Source organism: Canis lupus, chromosome 9 (assembly GCF_048164855.1).
Source record: "Canis lupus baileyi chromosome 9, mCanLup2.hap1, whole genome shotgun sequence".
NCBI classification, from domain to species: Eukaryota; Metazoa; Chordata; class Mammalia; order Carnivora; family Canidae; genus Canis; species Canis lupus.
This window is the reverse complement of record NC_132846.1, coordinates 29,645,593-29,666,518: the sequence shown is the minus strand read 5'-3', so window position 1 is coordinate 29,666,518 and position 20,926 is coordinate 29,645,593. Positions and strand designations below refer to the sequence as shown.

The following is a 20,926-nucleotide window of genomic DNA, read 5'->3' as shown; positions in this document are numbered from 1 at the left end:
ATCCTCATGGTCAGTGAAGGGAGTTATAAATATGGGAAGTAGAAAGACAGAATATACTCTGTGGTGTAGGGCAGGACCTGAGAGTGTTGGTATGAACTCATGGTTATGTATACACAGATACAAAGATAAAGAAATAAATGCAGATGTAAAAGTGTGTGTATATAGTATTCCCTAACTCTGTCCACTGAGAGGAACCTGGAAGAGCAACACTTCAAAACACTTCAGGAATGAGAACATCTAGCATCCAGATTTTCATTTCTAAATAAAAATATCAAAGGAACTAGTACTCTTGGAGAAAAGGGTGATTCCAGGGTTGGGGCAGGGAAATAACAAGAGGACCCTACATCATCTTTTTTGTGCCAGACACTAAGGAAGCACTCATAGAATGATGGAGTCATGTCAAAAGCACACGGTACCTAGTTTTTTAGTCTGTGCCAATTAAAACATCAAAATATATGATTGTAAATCATGGAATAAAAGAGGAAACCATGTGTCCATATCAATATAATTAAATAAACTTTAAAAAACAGAATGTTTAATGAGGAGTGGGATAGTTAATACAGCCTCAAGGTCTCTCTCCAAAAATCTAAATATTTATTAACTATGAAAAACAAACGAACAACTTTACATGAAGAAACTGGAAGTTAACACCTTAATTAAGTAGTCAAAGTTAACATCACCAGTAAGTGACAATTTGAAATCATATGCCAATGATAAAATGTAATGAGACAAATAACCCCATCAATTCTGTATTACTGTCCCAGTTTTGTTACCTGAATTTAATCATAAGGAAATATCAGACAAATCCAAATTGAGTGCTATTCAACAAAATGGATAGCCCATAATCTTCAAAAGTGTCAAGGTCACAAAAGCCAAGGAAGTCTATGGTCAGAACAACTAAATGTAACATATCATGCTGAGTTGGGTCCTTTAGCTAAAAGGGATACTACGAGGGTGATTTGCATGACTTAAATGGGCTCTGAGGATTAGAAATCAGTAACATATCAATGTTAACCTCCCAATTCTGATGACTATATTATGATTATGTAGAAGAATGTTTTTATTTATAGGTACCACACACTAAAGTATTTGGTAGTGATAGGGTAACTGTTGGCAAATTCTTTTCTTTTCTTTCTTTTTTTTTTTTTTTTAAAGATTTTATTTATTTACTCATGAGAAACAGAGAGAGAGGCAGAGACACAGGCAAAGGGAGAAGCAGGCTCCATGCAGGGAGCCCGATGTGGGACTCGATCCTGGGTCTCCAGGATCAGGCCCTGGGCTGAAGGTGGTGCTAAACCGCTGAGCCACCCGGGCTGCCAGGCAACTTATTTTCAAATGGTTCAGGGGAAGATAAAAACCTTTATTTTTTAAAAAAGATTTTATTTATTTATTTGAGAGATTGAGAGCACAAGCTGGCGAGAGAGGCAGAGGGAGAAGCAGACTCCCCACTGAGCAGGGAGCCAGACACAGCCTGATGCCGGGACCCTGGGCTCATGACCTGAACTGAAGGCAGACACCCAATGGGTTGAGCCACCCAGCTGCCCGGAAGACAAAGTTCTTGGTACTGCATTTGCAATCCTATTGTACCTTTGAGATTATTTCCAGAGTAAAAATAATTTTTCAAAAGAAAGGGAAAAGAGAAATTAGAGATAGTGAATATAGATAACTTTTTCAGGAAGTTCTACAAAGCATAGCAAACAAATGAGGCAGTTGCTGGAAGAGGAAGTGGGTGATTCAGAGAAAAAAATTAAAATTTTATTTAAGATGGAGAAATAATACTGTGTTTGTACACTGATGGAAATGATGAAATAGAGAACCAAAACTGATGATTCAGGATGGACAGGTGGTGGAGCATGACCTTGGTTAGAGTGATGAGATCTGATGTACAAGTGAAAGAATTACATTTGATAAGAGTATGGGTCTCTTCAGATTGACCATTACTGAAACCCAGTTCTCCAGCAACCTCTCTAAATTACACTGGAAGTAAAGAAATGATGATCCTAGACAGTCCCAATGAAGGCCACCAAACTATGATTTTGCATCTGAAAATGTAGGAGCCCACTCTAGGAAGTCATCCTGACGTCTCTGAGAAGCAGCTGTTGGTAAGGATAAAAATCAAACCTAAGAATTTACAGCATGTAGGATATAGTTCTGTCTTCATTACATTCTGAAATTAAGACACATTTTAAAATTGATGTTGCAGAATGCTTTTCTCATCAGGCAAAGAAGTAAGCACTGACAGGTGGTCACTGCCTATATGTGGAAAGTCACATGTGTGTTAAGGAAATCAATTATTCAGCCAAGTCCTTCAGTTGAGTTGCCTGCATTAAAGGCACCACCCAGGGTTGACTTAACTTTAATTTGTTGCTTCAAAGGACCTCAAAGACTGTGCTGCAATGGAGGCCTGAAATGGGAAGTTTATCATTGTCATAGACCTGGCAATATACCTTAAGCCAAAAGAAACTGCCAAACCTCTGGGAAGAGATAGAATTTCCAAAGTAGGGGCACCTGGCTGGGTCAATGGTTGAGTGTCTGCCTTTGGTTCAGGTTGTGATCCCAGAGTTGTCCTGGGATTGAGTCCCACGTGAGGCTCCCTATGGGGAGCCTGATTCTCCCCCTGCCTATGTCTCTGCCTCTCTCTCAGTGTCTCTCATGACTAAATAGATAAAACCTTTTCTTTTCTTTTTTTTTTTTTAATAATTTTCAAACTAGGAGAGATTGGTCTGACATTTGTCTAGAAAGATCTTTTGCTCAGGTCAAAAGCAACTGGCCACTTTAAAGTCTTCATTTTTCTTTGAATCATTAATACATAATTTAAGTAAGAAAAAATTAAAATATTCAACTTAAACACTGGTGAATGCAGAGGAAACCTTAGTATTCTTTGACATGCTTTGGAACTATACTGAAAATATGAGAGGCATTGTGGGCAGTAAGATTATTAAAGTCAGGAATGAAAGGCAGCAAGTCACCTATCATCTCACATCATCATCATGCCTGCATCACTGCTGGTGGCCAAAATGGAGTCTAAAGGGTCTTTCTTGGGTGTGAAGAGCACCTAGGCTCAAACTTTGATTGTTATACTAGAGGAAGTAAAATTGCATGGAGAGATATTGACTATTTTTTATTTATAAAATAATGAGTGAATATTCTAAGTAGTCCTCCCCTCCCTCTCCTCCATGGGGGTATTAAACTAATGGTACTAAGGATTTTTTTGAAAAAAAAAGAAATAGAATAATATTTTTGAAATTAATAACTTCAAAAGAATTATCAAAAAAGTACATTATACTTCATTTACTCTATTTAATAATAAAAAAAAGATATTCAAAGTGTCATCCAAAATAGTTAGATTTTTAAGAAAAGAGACTTCAGCTTGCCTGAAAACTGGGCTATTCAGAAAAATTCATTTCTTACAAATTTCAAATTATCAAGGTTTAACAGTACTACTGTAGCTCCTAGACACAATGCATAAGGCTAAGCATGTACATGATGCTTAATAAATTATCTATTGAATTTTTAAAAGTTATTTCAACTCTCATCAAAATGAAATGTCAAGCTCAATTATTAACATATGTGTGAATTCAATTTTAAAGTTTTTGCTTCATTTTTAGCAAATTGAATGAGTTAGGATTGGCCAAGTATGAACACACAACCCTTTCCTCTTTAAGTCCTTTGACATATTATACTGATTTTATTATCTCTGAAAATACTATCAACTGGCCTATGAGGAAGATAGTATCTCATTCTCCCTAATAAATCCAATGCAAGCATTTAAAAAAAAATATTGATTGATTTATGATATATAAATAAATAAATAAATAAATATATATATATATATATATATAGAGAGAGAGAGAGAGAGAGAGAGAGAGAGAAAGGAGCAGAGAGAGAACCTTCAAGCAGCCTCCCCACTGAGGACAGAGCTGGATGCAGGGCTCCTATGAGATCATGACCTGAGCTGAAACCAAGAGTCAGACACTAAACTGACTGAGCCACCCAGGTGCTCCTCAAATGCAAGCATTTTAGGGGAGTAGTGTTAAAACTTTCATTTCAAATGCTAGAAAAAGATTTCAAAAGTCCCAAACCTAGGATATATGTCTCCTCTTTACTACCAAGCATAATGTTTTAACTGGTCCATTTCTCAGTACCATTTTCTGTGAAGTTCAATTCTAATCTTTTACGAGTGAATATCAGAAAGATGATTTAATCATTATAAAATTTGGTTTAATAATTTATACATATTTGTCAGTTATGAAAATCAGTCTATTTTTATGTTGACCTGTTTTAAAGAGAAGATATATGATAAATTCTGGCTACTTATAATCAAACACAAGACATGAAGCTCTTCACCTGTCTTCTCTTCATTTTTGTATTTCTTTTTTTTTTTTTTAATTTTTTAAATTTATTTATGATAGTCACAGAGAGAGGGAGAGAAAGAGAGACAGGCAGAGGGAGAAGCAGGCTCCATGCACCGGGAGCCCGATGTGGGATTCGATCCCGGGTCTCCAGGATCGCGCCCTGGGCCAAAGGCAGGCGCCAAACCGCTGCGCCACCCAGGGATCCCCATTTTTGTATTTCAATGAATTTTCCCCTATGACTATAGGTTTCTTTTTTAAAGATTTATTTATTTCATGGGGGGAGAGAGAGACAGACAGACAGACAGAAAGCGCAAGTGAGCACAAATAGGAAGGGCAGGGGGAGAGGAAGAGACAATCCTCAAGCAGACACAGGGCTCAGTCCCAGGACCCTGAGATCATGACCTGAGCCAAAATCAAGAGTTGGACACTTAACTGATTGAGTCACCCAGGTGCCCCTATGACCACAGCTTTATTTGGCCAATTATACTCATGCTTGCAATTTCCTAAACCATAAATGTCACTGGAAATGTCATGTGAATTACAGCTCCTGATGTCCTGTTATATGACATTCTTAGTACATGAACTTAAAGCTATTCACTAAAAAAAAAAGTTTCTTGAATCCCTGTAGCCCAGCACCCTGAAGAATACAGAGAAGTAAATGACATAGTCTTTGTCTTTGAGGACTGTGGTCTAATTAGAAAATTTTATTTGATGAAAATGAAACCAATTAATAAATATAGGCAGAATGGCAAGAGATTCATGGACAAATGGGGACTGGAGCTGACCCCTAATGGGAAAGTAAGATTTAGACAGGGTCTTAGTGGGTTCAAATTCCTGTAACAAAATATTGTAGAATGGATGGATTATAAACTACAGAAATTCACTTCTCACAGTTCTGGAGACTGAAAGTCTGAGATCAAGGTGCTGTCAGATTGAGAGTCTACTTTCTGGTTCACAGATGTCTTCTTACTATTACCTCGCATGGTAGAAGGGTGAGGGATCCCCCTGGGGTCTCTTTTATAAAAGGGGCGCTAACCCTATTCATGAGGGCTAACCATCTTCCAAAGGCCCCACCTCCAAATATTATGATACTGGGGGCTGGGATTTCAACATATGAATTTTTTGGAGGGGGGGTTACAAACATTCATTCTGTAGTGGATAGGAAAAGAATGAGGGAAAGGGCATTCTCATTGAGGGACCCAGAGTAACCAGAGAGATGGGACTTTACATAGTATATTCTTGAGATAATAGAGCAAGTTGGAAAGCTCTATTAGGAATATTTGGGAGAAAAAAGAAATAAATGACATTCTTATATGGGGTCAATTGATGGAATATACAAGTAGTTAAGAAGCAATCATTTCACACACGCTCCTAGCCTTGGCTTTCTTTTCTTACATCTATGTCATTTTTCATGATGCTGATGATGCCCACTGTCAAGGAGCATCTTTCCAGCTTACAGTGATTCTCACTCCTCCTTAACTATCTAACCCTTTCCCATTCATATGGGTGGGTTAGCTCCTAGGAGCAATGTTTGTGCAATGTGGTTTGATTCTAATGTCTGTTATTGGGGCTGTAGATGGTTCACTCTTGCTAGAACAGACATGCCATTCCAGGAATATGCACTTGAGACTAAAAGGAATTGAATCAACCAATCTCTTTCTTCATGGAGCTGGAAGAGACATGGGATCCTGGGAGCAGTGAGCAGCCATCATATCTGCCACATGGAATAGGCAGCTGAGAAATCTATTCTTCCCAGGAAAAGAAAGAGGCAGACACACAGAGGCAGAGACATGTAACAGAGCTCTCCAGTTTCCAGCTCTTATTCCTACTGCTTACCCAGCTATATTTCTGCTCTTGGAATCTGAGACACACTGTATCTTTTATTATCAATCCCCTCTTCCTGCTTAAGTGAACTTGGGCTAGGTTTCTATTATTAGAAACCCAATGAGCCCTAATACAGTGGCGAACAAATAGATTTACTGAAGTCCTGCTGTCCTTTACTTTTGGACATGCTTCCTCAACTTGTGCTCTAAGGACAAGCTTCCTTTTATCCATCTTCACTCGACATCAGTGTGACTATATTGCTGTCTCATACATCTGAGTGTCACAGTCTCTATGCCCCTCTCTCTCCTTGTCCCCAGATCCCTTCCCAGCAGCTTCCTTTGATTCTCTTTACTTTCTGTCCTTGAATGAAATGCTAACAAAGAAACACAGAAAGGCTGGGAGTGTAATTTATATATGCCTGAGGCTTATGAACAGATAATGGGTTCATTAGCTCAATTCTCTCGGGATGTGTGATGCAAAGGGATAGGACACAAGAAGGTTTAAAAATGAATATGCTATGCAGATCCTCCTACAGTACAGCTTCTCTCTGCAGCCGCCCCTGCTGATGGGACTCTCAAAGCTCTAATGCCAGCTGTGTTCCCTGCCCCCTGCTCCTCATGGCCTCAGCCACAGTGGGCTCCGCCGGATGTACATAACACACTGCTGCCCAAGCTTGAAGAGGTCACTATCTGACTGCAGAATCACAGACGTAGGATCTTGAGAGAGAAGCCCTTTCTTGCTGACAGGATCACGCAGGCAAAGTAGGTGGAGAAGCCCAAGGGCTCAGAAGCCTTTGAAGGGATTCCTAAAGGCAGAATAACCAAGCCCTAAACCAGCTAGCTGACAACTCTGTCAACAGTCGCAGTTTAGCCAACGGCCGAACTAAAAATAATCTGACACTTTGCCACAGCATGCCTGCCTCGCTCTGATGTGCAGGAGAAGTGCTGAAACACTAGCTGCTGCTGTATCTCCAACAACGCGAGGTCTAATGATGTAGCAAGGGTCCAGAGGTTTGGATGTGAAGATGGCCTAGGAAGATCAGCACCTAGCGCTCAGTTTGTTAGATGAACACTTCTTCTCTCTTATAGTGGCGATTCCTTTGGTGTCTTCAGTAGTAGTATACGAAGGGAGTCAGGGTGTGGTGCTGGCTTCTTCCTGTTGATATTTGATGATTATGCTTTTTGGATATCTTATTTCTATCAGTGATAGGTCTCATTCATATTTTTTTTGTAACTTCCTCCTAGACTAGGAGATCTTTGAGGGCAAGAGCCATGTCTTCGTCTTTCTCCATCTCTATATCTCTAGGATCTAACAAGGTTTGGCCATTTAAAAAGCTATCAATAAAATATTTATTAGACAAAAGAATAAAAGAACAACTGAAAATCAGTAAAATTCCAATCTTATGATGAGATGAGGGTCTGGGAAACCTTCACAAAGGATGTCATGACTGGTCTGAGTCTTCACGGAGTTGCCAGAGTTAATAAAGGATAGAAAGGAGAGTGAATGTTCCAGGCATTTGAAATTTCCATCAAGAGCACCAGAAGTGGCTCAGTAAGGCAGGTGGGCAAAAAGAGGGGATGAAGCTGAGAAGAGCAGAGGCCAGAAGGAACTTGCATACTCTGCTAAAGAGTTTGAATTTTATTTTACAGGTGATGGGAAGCACAAAAAGATTTTCTGTAGGAGAGGAATGTAATACGATTTTCTTAGAGAAAATGGTCTTTGGCAGCAATGTGGAGGGTAATTGATGGCAGGCGTGGAAACAGGGCTGAGATGGGATTTCAGGGATCAACTAGGAGCCCCTGCAGTCAGTAATTCGAGTGAGGGATGAAGGAGGTCTGACTTATGGCTGAACAGACCTATTTCTGTCCTCTTTCTCCCACTGCCAGCTTTTCATCACCTCTAATACCATCACCTCCTCCTTCAGGAGATAAATCTGAGGATGCTGAGGAGTAACAGAAAAAGCCAACCACAATGATGCTTCACAACTACTTTTATCTTAGTTGGGCCACCCTAAAAGGCAAAGTGACATTTTCCAGAAGGTCCATGGGCAAAAGACTCCTCTCTCCCCACCATTCCCAAGGAAGGACTAAATGATACTTTTGGATGCCATGGTCCTTGAGCCACCTTACTTCCTGCAGCACATTCTGTGCCCACCTTCCACACTGTACTTTTTTCAGCAAGGGAATGAAAAAGAAGAGGCAAAGGGAAAAGAGAAAGGTGGTAAAGGAGCAAGGCAGATAGTGAGGACCTCTCACTTATCTCATTCATGAATAATAAGAGTTAGAGCTGCTGAGAGAAGAGAAGCTGTTTATATGGCCCCATTATCAGAACTCAAAAAAGAAGATTAGGACAGATGCCCATGGTTATTTACTCAGCTTATTTCTGAAGGAAGATCATCTTTCTCTTCACTTTCTAAACGATAGCTGATGGGAGTTAGAAGGAGCAAACCCTGGGTGACTGGCTGACTCATTTAGTAGAGTATATGACTCGTGATTTCAGGATCATGAATTCAAGCCTTACATCAGGTGTAAAGCCTACACCTGATTTTATTTTAAGATTTCATTTATTTATTTGAGAGAGAGAGAGAGAAAGTGTGAGTAGGGGGGAAGGCAAGAGGGAGAAGCAGATTTCCTGCTGAGCAGAGGGCCTGATGCAGGAATTGATTCCAGGGTCTTGGGATTATGACCTGAGCCAAAGACAGACAGTTAACTCATTGAGCCACTCAGGGACCCCTTCCCTAGGTTCTTAACCTTGGCTATACATTGAAACTAACTTATAATTAAAAACAAAATGCAAAAATAAATAAATAAATAAACAAACAAACAAACAAACAAACTAAGCCTGATGCCTGAATCATACCCCAAGAGATTCTAATTTAATTGGTATAGAGGGTGGTCTTGGAATTGGTCTTTCCACAGAGTTTCTGGGGTAATCTGAATGTATACAGGTGGGCTGAGAATCATTGTTCTAGAGCAGGGGTCAACAAAGTTTTCTGTAAAAGGCCAGAGAGAAATATTTTGTTTTATGGGCTACATGGTTTCTCCTGTAACTACCCTGCTCTGCTGTTAATAGTGGGAAAGTATCCATAGACAATGTGTAAATGAATGGCTATGTTCTAATAAAACCTTATTTATAAAAACAGGCAATGGGCTGGATCTGGCTCATGAGCCTTAGTTTATTGACCTTTGCTCTAGAAGCATACTCCAAAGGTTGGGTGGGTTGTTCAGGTTGCTAACTCTGGCATGGAGAAAATAGGAGAAATGTTCTAGTTTTAAAAAAGAATTTTGGGGCAGCCCCGGTGGCACAGCGGTTTAGTGCTGCCTGCAGCCCAGGGCGTGATCCTGGAGTCCTGGGATTGAATCCCACGTCAGGCTCCCTGCATGGAGCCTGTTTCTCCCTCTGCCTGTGTCTCTGCCTCTCTCTCTCTCTCTCTCTGTGTCTCTATGAATAAATAAATAAAAATATTTTTAAAAAAATAAATAAATAAACAAGAATTTGGCATTTAGAAGAATGTTCTAGCTTTATTTTAATAAAATGAGATATGTTTCTGAGTTCCATTTGATAAAATACTTTCATTAACCCACTACACTGTTTGACTTCTTAGGGAGACCATGTGTGATTTTTGTGTTTTGAAGAAAAAAAAATCCAATGAGATATTAAAAAGAAGATAATTACAACCCGAAGTGGTGACTAGAAAGATTAACCATGTCAGAGAGACACTTAACTGAGAACCTAAACCAAGACAGAAAATCTAAAATCCAAATGAAAAAACAGTCAGTACAGAGTCAGGGAGGTCAGCTGGTGACCTGGTAAGTTTTGCGTGTTCTCCAAGTTCCTTGGCTAGAACTCAACCAAGAGCCTGTTTCTCATTTGTTTGTTTTGCTGTTATTGTTTTGCTTTGAATTCTATGTGGAGAACCTGTTTTAATTTATGCTGTTTTTTTATTTTGGAGAAATCTGGAGAAGGCAAAGACACATTGGAAAATTAACTTTTACCCAATTATTAAGTTTCTCTCATGCTCTCACTGCTTTTTATCACTCTTTTTAGAAGGGGTGTCAAGTGATAGATGGCTGCAAATCATGTTACTTATAGTCAAGGCTCTAAGATCCATGTGGGTTATGTGGTCCTCACCTTTATCCTATCAATGTTGGCTTCCATCTTCAGCTGTTCTACCAGCTTCCTGGCTTGTGCTATGCTGGCGGTGTTGTTGCTGGCCATTGGAATGCTGGGTGGGTTTTTCGGATACACTAGGAAAGAAAACAGGAAGAAAGAATGCATCAGGGAATTCAGGAGCTGCCAAAAGAGCAGGTTCATCATGATGGGGGAAATTTAAAAGAGTGGCTGTGGTCAGGCCTGGCTCTCCCAGCTCTCTACATCACCAATCCAGGACCAAGCCTGATTACAGCAGACCAGGAGATGAGGTGTGGTTTTCCAAACACCCCACGCACAGCCCCAACACACACACACACACACACACACACACCTCTGTACTTCCATCCCTTCTTCAGGGAAAAACAATGAAGCATCAGTTAGAAAAAGACATGCTGCTGAATTAAGAAAGCAAGTCATTAAAACTATCTTAATTTGTGAAATGAGTTTGAAATGGGAAGGGTGGCAGGATGCATTATTACTGTTGCTATTTTTCAGGTACTACTATTGTCAGATACTTTGTTTAAGTGCCCTCAGAGGATGAAGAATGAAAGGCAAGCAGAAAGGAATGGTAAATTATATAATCCTTTAGGACTAAAAACACCAAGTTTACAATGTTCTCCTGATGTGTTCCAATACCAGCTTTCTAGTTAACTGTAACCACTTCAGTCTATTATACTGCAGAGACCCTGCAAAGGATGTGTGGCTTTTCAGTGTTGTTTATCCAACATTTAAAAAAATAGTCTTTTCTCTCTATTCTATTTGAAATATGGCTAGACACAACTATTTACTTAACTCACAATTCTTCATCTGTAATGTCAAAGGGGGAAGGACTGCCATGTCTAAATTGTTAATTGCATCAATGAGTTCACCAGCAGAATTCTGTATTTAGTATAATGGACTTACTACTCTTATAAATATGGAAATGGAACACAAATGTTTAGAGAGTGGAATTCATACTTACGTAAATTATGAGATGGTTTCTTTGCCTCTGGCTTTGCCAGATCACCTCCCCATCCTTTCTTCCACCTGCTTCAAGTTCTATCCCAATTTCATTCCTCTTCTAATTCTTTCTTGACCCACCATCTCAATTTATTTTTGTTGTTCATCTTGGAAAGTACCCTATTTTATTTTTGGTGCCCATTTCCTCCACATTCTGATCAGGTCTCGCTCTATGTCAAGGTGTCATATGCTATTTCAGGACTGTCTGTGTAAATGTGCCCTTTGAGGTCACTGGCACCCCACAGTGAAGCAATGTCTGAGAGCAGCAATTTAGCTAGAGTGCATGACCCAAGAAATGAGAGGCATTAAAGCCTTACTTCAGTCAACAGTCGAATCTTGTTCTGAAGACATATTAAATAAAACCATGACTTATAGCTTTGGGGGAATATTTTTATCCAGGGATAAAGTAAAAAATCAGGCTACTATCTCAGAAAGGAAAGAAGATACATAGAAAACCCAGGGAAGGAGGTATAACCCACAGTAAGTTCAATACAAGACTGTTACTTATTCAGGAAAAAAAAATTGTTAATTACCAAAAAAAGCATAAATATGGAAATTATCTTTTTTGGTTCTTATATCTCAATATCTTGTTCTTCGAGGCAATAGAAGAAATTACATATAACACTGTAAACAAAGAGGTCCCTTCATAGTGAGTGTTATTTTATAAAGAATACTGCAAAATCAGCCACCCCAACGGCATTTACAGTATAATTGGAAGATAATTAACTATTCCCTCAAAAAAAAAAAAAAAAACCTATTCCCTTAACTTATTTTCAAAGGCATCAGAGAATAAAATGGAAAGGAAGACTGAAGGGATTCTGAAGCCACAAAGATCTCTGAACTGTATTCATATCCTTGAAGAACAAGAGGAGGGATCTTTATGTAAGAACAAAAAAAACAGAAAGAGACTTTAACAACTCTGATTTGGGACCCCATCATTTCAAGCAGACTTCGTGTCGAGCACAGAGCCAGACACAGGGCTCAACCCCAGGACCCTAAGATCATGACCTGAGCCAAAACCAAGAGTGGAATGCCCAACTGACTATGCCACCCAGACGCCCTAAACTTTTAGAATTACTTTGGGCATTGTCTTCTTTTTCACATCCAGCTGCTTTCCTACAAAATTCTCCTCCTGAAGACTGAAAGCACTATAGAATCCTAAGCCAGTGTTCCAAAGAAATATGCGTTTTCCTAAAAAGTATCTATGGTAAATAAGAAAAGTTAGTCTGTCTCCTAAGCTTGAGGTATTTGGACAATGCATCACACACACAGACACACACATGCACACACTAAGAACCCTTTTCATCTTATAAAACTGAAACTCTGTACCCAATAACTCTAAGTCCCATTCTTTCCTCCCCTCAGCACTAGAAATCACCTTCTACTTTTTTGTTTCTATGATTTTGGCTACTCTGGGAACCTTGTAGAAGTGGAATCATACAGCATTTATCTTTTTTTGACTGGCTTATTTCATGAGCATAATGTCCTCAAGATTCATCTGTATTGTAGCGTGTGTCAGAATCTCTTTCCTTTTTAAGGCTGAATAATATTCCACTGCGTGTATATACATTTTGCTTATCCATTCATCTGATGAGAGACACTTTCATTGTTTCCAGGTTTTAGCTACTGTGAATAATACTGCTATGAACATGGGTGGACAAATATCTCTTCAAGCCCCTACTTTTAGTTCTTTTGGGTATATACCCAGAAGTAGAATTGCTGGATCATATGGTAAATCTATTTTTAATTTTTTGCAGAACAGCCACACTGATTTCCATAGCAGATATACCATTTTACATTCCCACCAAAAGTGCATAAGGAATCCAATTTCTCATCTTCCCAGCACTCATTATTTTCCATTTTTGTTTTTCTGTTGTTTATTTGGTCGTAGTCACTTTAATGGATGTGAGGTGGTATCTCATTGTGGTTTTGATTTACATTCCCTGATGATTAGTGACATTGAGCATCTTTTCACATACTTGTTGACCATCTGCATATCTCCTTTGGAGAAATATCTATTCAAGTCCTTTGCCCTTTTTTAAAAAATGTTTTATTATTTTTAAGTAATCTCTACACCCAATGTGGGTCTCAAATCCACAACTCTGAGATCAAGAGTTGTACACTCCACTGACCAGGACATCCAGGTCCCCCAACTTTGCCTTTTTTTGAACCAAGTTTTTTGTTGTTGAGTTTTAGGAGTTCTGTACATATTCTGTATGTTAATCTATTCTCAGATATATGGGGTTTGCAGACATTTTCTCTCATTCCATAAATGGCCTTTACACTCTGCTAATAGTGCGCTTTGATGCACAAGAGTTTTTAATTTTCATAAAATGCAATTTTCTTTTGTTGCCCATTCATCTGGTGTAATGTTCAAGGAATCATTGCCAAATCCAATGCTGTGAAGTTTCTGCCCTATGTTTTCTTCTGAGAGTTTCATAGTTTTAGCTTTTATGTTTAGGTCTTTGATGTACTTTGAGTTAATTTTTGTAAATGGTGTTGGGTAAGGGTTCAACTCCATTCTTTTGCATGTGGATATCCAGTTTTCCCAGCACCACTTGTTGAAAGGATTTCCTTTTCCAAATTGAATGGTCTTGTCACCCTTATTGAAAGTCATTTAACCACATAGGTGAGGATTTATTTCTGGGCTCTCTGTTCCTAAGTTAATTCTAAGTCCCTATATATTTTATTATTTTTGACATTATTGTCAAATGGAATTGTTTCCTTAATATCCTTCCCATATTGTTCATTGTTGGTGTATAAGTGCTACATCATAGATTTCCAACGGGGAAGACAAAAACTTTTGTCTTTTGTTCCTACCTAAGTTGACAGCAATTGCATGCAATGGGAAATGTTGTTGAGAAAAGGGTGTTGCATCTTGTGAGCATATCAGGCCAAGAGAAAGTGTTGACAGAGTCCTGTTAGGTGCTTAGCAGAAGCATAGATGCATATCAGATATCCTTTGCTAATGTTCCTGTTTCACTTTACATCTGACAGAGATTGGGCAGATATTATTTTAAGAGGGAAGGAAATGGTTTGACTATACCAACCACTGAAATAGCTAAAAGAAAAAAATTCTGCTGAAAAGATCACGTACACAAAGGTTTAACACACATACACACCCCCCCCCAAAAAAAACCTTTAGTTAAAAAGAGAGGGTGATTAATTTCTATACACCACTCCCCCCTCACCTCATCAGCTAGTTTTTGGATTGCCTTGTGATGCACCATATTTTACCTTTGCAGGGGCCCAGCCTGGCCCTGGAACCAGAGGCCCACCTCAAAGATGCACCTAGCTGTAGACCCTAACTCTTCTAGAAATCAGTGGGGCAGAGGGAAATAGAGTCAGAGTCTGGCTGTCATGGGGAGATTCTAGATTCCAGAGCTTGCTTCCAGAATCGCAAAACATGTCTGGGAATCAACTGGGGGTAATGATCAAATGCTGGTAGTGCTGGAGTGACACACTCTTCAGCCCAGCAATCAGTAGCCCACCCTTCTCAAGTACTGAAATGGGTGGTTACACATCTCTGAATTTGAATCAGAGAATATAATACTGCAGATTAATTCTTTCAGAATTCTACAGCCAAGATCTCTTTTCAAGATTCTAACAATCAATCCTCTGGAAATTCCAAGTGGGATTTAATTTATTCTCTAAGCCTCACTGACAATGGTTCTCAATGAGAGGAAGTGCCACCCTTTGAAGTATTTGGAAATATATGGGAGTGACCTGGGTTATGACAGTATTGAGGGGTATTGCACTTAGAGAGCAGAGGCAGAAATTCTAATGTCCTGTAGAGTGCCAGGCAACAATGAATTGGACTGCTCCTGGTCCCTCAGTGAGAAGGGACACTGGAAAAAAAAATAGCCATAGATCCATGCATGAGGAATCTGCTCAAAGAAAGTAACTCCACAAGGAAAGATTCAACTAAATTGCTTTTATATTATGTCTTAGGATCCCTATTACCTTCCCAGGGATGAATAAGTATTAAGTGCTCATAATTCTCATTAGCATTATTATGCTTTATGGATATTTAGTCCCTGCTTATTTAAAAGAGAGCACAATCTCTTGCAATGTGCTGGTGGAATGAGATCATGCTGGGTCATATCTGCCAGTGAACAAAAAGAATACAAACAACCAAAGCTCCTAGAACAATTATAGAGCTTATGTGAGAGCGATTGGTAGGACTCTGGGAGAATGTCCTAATTATCCCACCTGAATTCCAAACCCAAGAATAATACAGAAGGCATTTTATTCTTTTCACTGATGAGAAGAGCATCCCTCCCCCTGAACATGAGATATAGGCTTGTTATAGAATAATAAGCATTAGATGAGTTTTCTTTTTCTAAAAATACATCCAGTATTTTAATTTCTTTCAGGAGGAACTTTTCTGTTAAGAAACCATACATTTTCTTGTCATTTAGGCTGGAGAGTAAACACACAACTCTTTATTTCTGTGGCACAAAGATAAATAAATGTTTTGATAATGAGATCTTTGCCTTAGAGAGTATAGGTTAATTGTGGAGGCTCCCATTCTTTTCAGGTTCTAGTGGTGCTTTTTAAGCATGGCATTCAGGCACGCTTTCTTATGGTCTTTGATTTTAATTACCACTGTGTGTTTCTCAGAAAACACTGTATGTTTCGATATTTGCAGTTGGTGCAAAGAGGGTTGATTTACTTGTTTTATATATTTACAAGTTAGGATGATATGGGCAATAAAACAAACAATTCTGGTCTACAAAACAAATCAGAGGTTTACAGTCTCTGGTCTCCCAGTCACTTGATATCTTTATTATTCTCATTTGTCAGTAAGCCATATCATTGGTGAGTTGTTGTTAGCTGCTTTTGAATGAGAGGACCAATTTCTAACAATTTCAATTTATAGTTCTTTAGAGCCCCTATAATTAGTCACCTGGGTACATGTCTTTGTTAATTGCTCATACCTCTACACAAGTTTAGCTTGGTCATTTTGCCAAACTCATTCTTTGTTGTTGTTTTTGTTTTTTGGATCCCTACTCTATATGATTCTGTAGCAAGTAAGAACCCCATCATCAAATTGATTAGAGTATATATCCAAAGAGTCCAGGGAAGGGCTTTCACAGTCAGAACACAAGTGAATTTCTGAGTTGTTGCTGCAATGTGAATAAAACAATAATTGTAGAAACAGCCTGCCAGGTTTCAGGGTACTTTTTCTGTGAGAGATCTCTTCCTATTACCAGTTGGCTACTTTGATCTGAAAACCCCCAAATAGCACATCTCAGTCTCTACTAATCAGCAAACACTAATTTCTTTTTGGTTATCCCACCACTAGGAATATTTTAAATCAATAGAGGATTTATTTGTGAAACTTCTTACTTCCCCCTCAACACTTTCAAGCCCCAGGGTGTCAGGGCTGGAATCCACCTCACATGTTCACTCTTTCCCAATCATGTGTTTCAACAACTGGAGCTGACACAAAGATATCTTCTGGGTGTCATAATGTCCTGGTTTCCTCACTTGCCTTTGCTCATTTTTGAGCAGCAGTGTGGAGGTTGGAGGTGGCAAATGAAAAAGATGAGAATGGGAAGGGGGGTGTCAGGGAGCGGGTAGAATAAAGTATGTCCGCACAGACTTTGGCATGGGGATAGAAGGTATGAAATGATACCGGACACCAGAGGATGCTAGTTGGTATCTGAATAGGGGAGGAGAGCCTGGGGGAGGGAGAAAAGGCACAGAAAGATAACTTCCCCTGTGAAGACCCAGGTTGTTCATGAGCACCCAGAATGTAGAGAGCTAGACCCCACAGTGCTGGCTAAGGATGGCTTTGTAAATAAAACAAAACAGTAATCTTCTAAGTACCTTCCCCCACTTCCTCTCTCCCCTCCCCATGTTTCAGTGCTTCTCATTTCCGGGAATTTGATTTTACAGGCCAAAAGCTCTGTTCTTTTACCAGAGGACCAGGAACTCATACTAAAAATGAGTATTAGCTTATAAACCAAGGGCTTGCCTCGTGACAGGCCCTGGGCCAAGTTCCTGTTTGATCCTTACATCTCCGGGGAAGTAAGCACTGCATCCCTAGCTGGAGGAAACAAAGGCATGGATTCAGTCAGAACGTTAGAGAGAGGGGTGTTTCTAAAGCAAGCCCCCACCAGGGAAAGATGTTCTTTCAGCCCTTCTCAATTCACATTTTTAGATGCTACAGACTGATCCTAATCTGGGGACTGTGGTATATGTTTGGCCATTTCACAAACATAATAGAAATTTTTACAGTCTTTGTAGTTACAGAGAGAGCTAATGAGAATGAGATGTGGTACAGAAGTTGTACCAAACAAAAATGCTACAGGGCCAATGGGGAAGAACATGAACCAAGGGAGCAACATATCAACTTAAACTCTACTCTGGACTATTTCCATGTGGTTTTGTTGGGACGTTGCCACTTACCAAATGGGAGAAAGACAACATTGCATCTAATTTCGCTCTACTCAGCATGGGAGCCGTTGATGCTGTGTAGGTGGAGAGTAAGACACAACACAGCTTCCCTGACTTACTTGGGTGCCAGAAACCATTATTTGAAATGACAGCGCTCTGCTTTCCAGTAAACTGCTGTTTTTGAAACAACATCTCTGTGAGATGTAGCCTTCTGCTTGGAAAGAGCATCACTGGTTAGCTGCTTTTAATGACTTTGACAAAAACACAGTCCTTGAAAAATGCTGGCTTAAAGTCATGAATTTCACAGATTTTATAAAATGAAACAGCAATGAATAGACCATGTTGCAACTTAAAAATTACATGTGAGTTTTAGTTTTTACCTGAGCCTTGGATAATGCAAATGGCTATATCCACAAATGGGAGCTGGCATTCTTAAATGTTAGATGGGCTTTGTTCACTCAGAGGCAAAAAGACTCATATTTTGTATGGTATATGTTGGGTTTTCTTTAGGGAAAAAAAAAAGGAAGCCTCTACCATGAACCAGTAGGGTTCCAACAAAAGAGAAATAACGAGCTTGTTTCCATAGAAATGGCTCTGTTAACCTACTGATGTCTAATGCTCTACAACAGCAGGCAAGGGATATCTGACAGGCAGTGGCCTTCTGCCTCTTTGTAGGAAATTATTTATTGGTTAATTAATTTCTCTAAAAAAACAAAACAAAACACTGCTTCAATTCTAAATCCTCAGTGGATCTCAGACCTTAGGCAACCCCTGGAGTTCAGAGAGACTAGGCTGCCTGAGTTACCTTGCCTCTGCTCAAATAGACCTTAGGCTCCCAAAATGGTAACACTCAAAGTCCTTTGGTCAAGATCCTCAATGCAGTTCCCCCAGTAATAACTGGACCCCATCCATTCAAGTCTGTTATCACCGTATTGTCTAGGAATATTCTCTGTAATGTAACTGACAGGTGGTACAAGAGTAGAAAAACAGGTACTAGGCACTAGAAGACACTAGACCTGAATCCTGTCCATTCTGATATTCCTAGCTGTTTGTTAAGTGGGAAAATCATTTAATCTTTCTGGGCCTCAGTAGCTCAGCTGGGTTGCAGGATCGCACAAGTGTGCCTAATGTTTGTGACAACACATTATAAAGTACGGAGTGCTATAGAAGGAACAGGCTCGAACAGGAAATGACCACCACCATTTATTGAGCAACTACTGAGCCCTGTAACCTAGAAGTATTACATACATGATCCCCAGTCCTCACAAGGAACATGGAAAAGGAATCAGAGACTATGAAAGACAAAGGGAAAAGTCTAGGATTATGACCAACTGTGCCTCTATTAACTGGGAACTTATGGGGAGGAAAGTGGGTAAATCACATCCAATTTTGAAATTTCTAATTTGCACTGATGGCTTCTTAAGGAGGCAATAATTATTTGAAAATCAATTGTGATTTAAAATTCATGATCAAGGATTTATTAAATGTTTAATGTGTGTGACTCAGAAGCATGTGCATGTGTTAGAAAGTTTCTACGGAAACCAGCCACTAAGTGGATGTGAGAACCCTACAGGCTCCTTCAATAATTCTAAGAAGGCGCTGCTCTTTCACTGGTATCTTCTGGAGGGAAAGGTTCACGTCCACCTATAGCATTTGTAAGGGTTTCCTGTGTGCACAGAATAAACTTGCAAGCCAACCACCTGAGGCTAATTGTCTCCTGTTTCCTCCTCGGGTCTATTTCCTGTATGTAATGGCCAGCAGAGTGTCTGAGCACACATAGCAGCTTTTCCATCAAAATCTACAGTGCCTGCCTCTGCCGCACATCATTAGCTCTAACTTCTAGCCAAAAAAAGCCTGTTCTCTGTTCTCCCAATACAGCAGATGCCCAAGGCAGCCATGATTTCATCATACCACGTATTCCCTCACATGCACCTATATCTTGCAGCCAGGACCTAGCCTCTCTTCCTCGGAGAACCCTTCTTAGCAACTACCTACCACAGTGACCTCCTCACTCCCTCAAACTCACACCAACCCAGGAGCCTATGATAGTAGAAACCAAGCCATTTCCCTGGCCTTTTTAAAAATTGTATGCTGAGTGCTATAATTAATTATTAGTATTTTGTGCAGACTTTCTCCCATAAATATTTATTAAACCTACCTTTCTATCTCCAAAGTTGCCCTGTTTGTCTGTCTTCACTGATTGAACAGGCCAAGCCAGGTTTCACCTCAGGACCCTTGTACTTGCTATTTCCCCTGTCTGCCGAGCTGTATTGCTCTGGCTGGTACTTTCCATGGCTGCTGCTTTCTTTGAGCCTGTGTTCAAATGCCAGGTCTCCTGATGACACTATCTAATGAAGTGCCCCATCTAGCCTGTCATTCTTCCAGCATAGCACCCTGTTTATTTTTTTTCCCAATGCATTATAATAATCTGAAGCTACTGAATTAAGTTTTATAGCATCCATCTTTCTCCTCTTCCAAATGTAAACTAAGAGCAAATTCTGTTCACAGTAGATGCTCAATAAACATTTGTTAAATAAATGAAAGTCCCCCAGCTGGCACCCCCAGCACCCAGCCTTATGGATATTAGATGCATCAGTAAATGTTTGCTACTTGTGAAGATGGGGACCTGGAGCACAGAATCATCCATGCTCCTCATTGCAGCCCCACCAAACATTGATCCTCAAGATGGGCTGCTAATGGCAGCTTTTGTTTGGTAGCAAATGGGCTTATAAAGCATATTCCCAGAAAGGACACCTCTCAGACTATTATCTCATCAGATCTTTAAGTGTCCTCACATAGTTGGGGCAAAAGATAACCTTGGACTCGTGTCTTCTTCCCTCTCACCATTTCTTGGCTACGGCCAAGAAAGGGACAGATCCTCAGGTAACCACATGCAATCTGGGTTGTTCTTGGCAACATATAAATCACCTATAATTTTCCCCAGTTGCAAAGTTACACAAACACACTGTTTGAAAGGGTAAATCTGATGCTGAAAGCTCCTTTGTAGCGTTGGCCTCACATCCCCCACCTCCACCCCTCGGTGGCCACTGACTCAGGCAGAAACCCAGTGTGAGGCCACAGCCCTGGAAACGGCAGCACAGAGGACTTGGCTCCTTTTTATTAGTTTAGTGTCAGGGACAGCAAGGAGCACATTTGTCTCAAACTGACTTTTTAAAAATATTGTTAAAATA

At 39.8% G+C, this 20,926-nt stretch overlaps 1 protein-coding gene across 3 annotated transcripts in view; it reads right to left on the bottom strand.

Moving 5' to 3' along the window:
- GNG2 (G protein subunit gamma 2) overlaps positions 1 to 20,926 on the bottom strand; it is a 113,757-nt gene that overhangs the window by 16,302 nt on the left and 76,529 nt on the right. For all 3 annotated transcript variants that reach the window (XM_072838552.1, XM_072838551.1, XM_072838553.1), the window contains exon 3: positions 10,311 to 10,426. In XM_072838552.1, coding sequence (XP_072694653.1) covers positions 10,311 to 10,397 — 87 coding nt within the window. In that variant the 5' untranslated portion in view covers positions 10,398 to 10,426. The remainder of the gene's footprint in view (positions 1 to 10,310; positions 10,427 to 20,926) is intronic.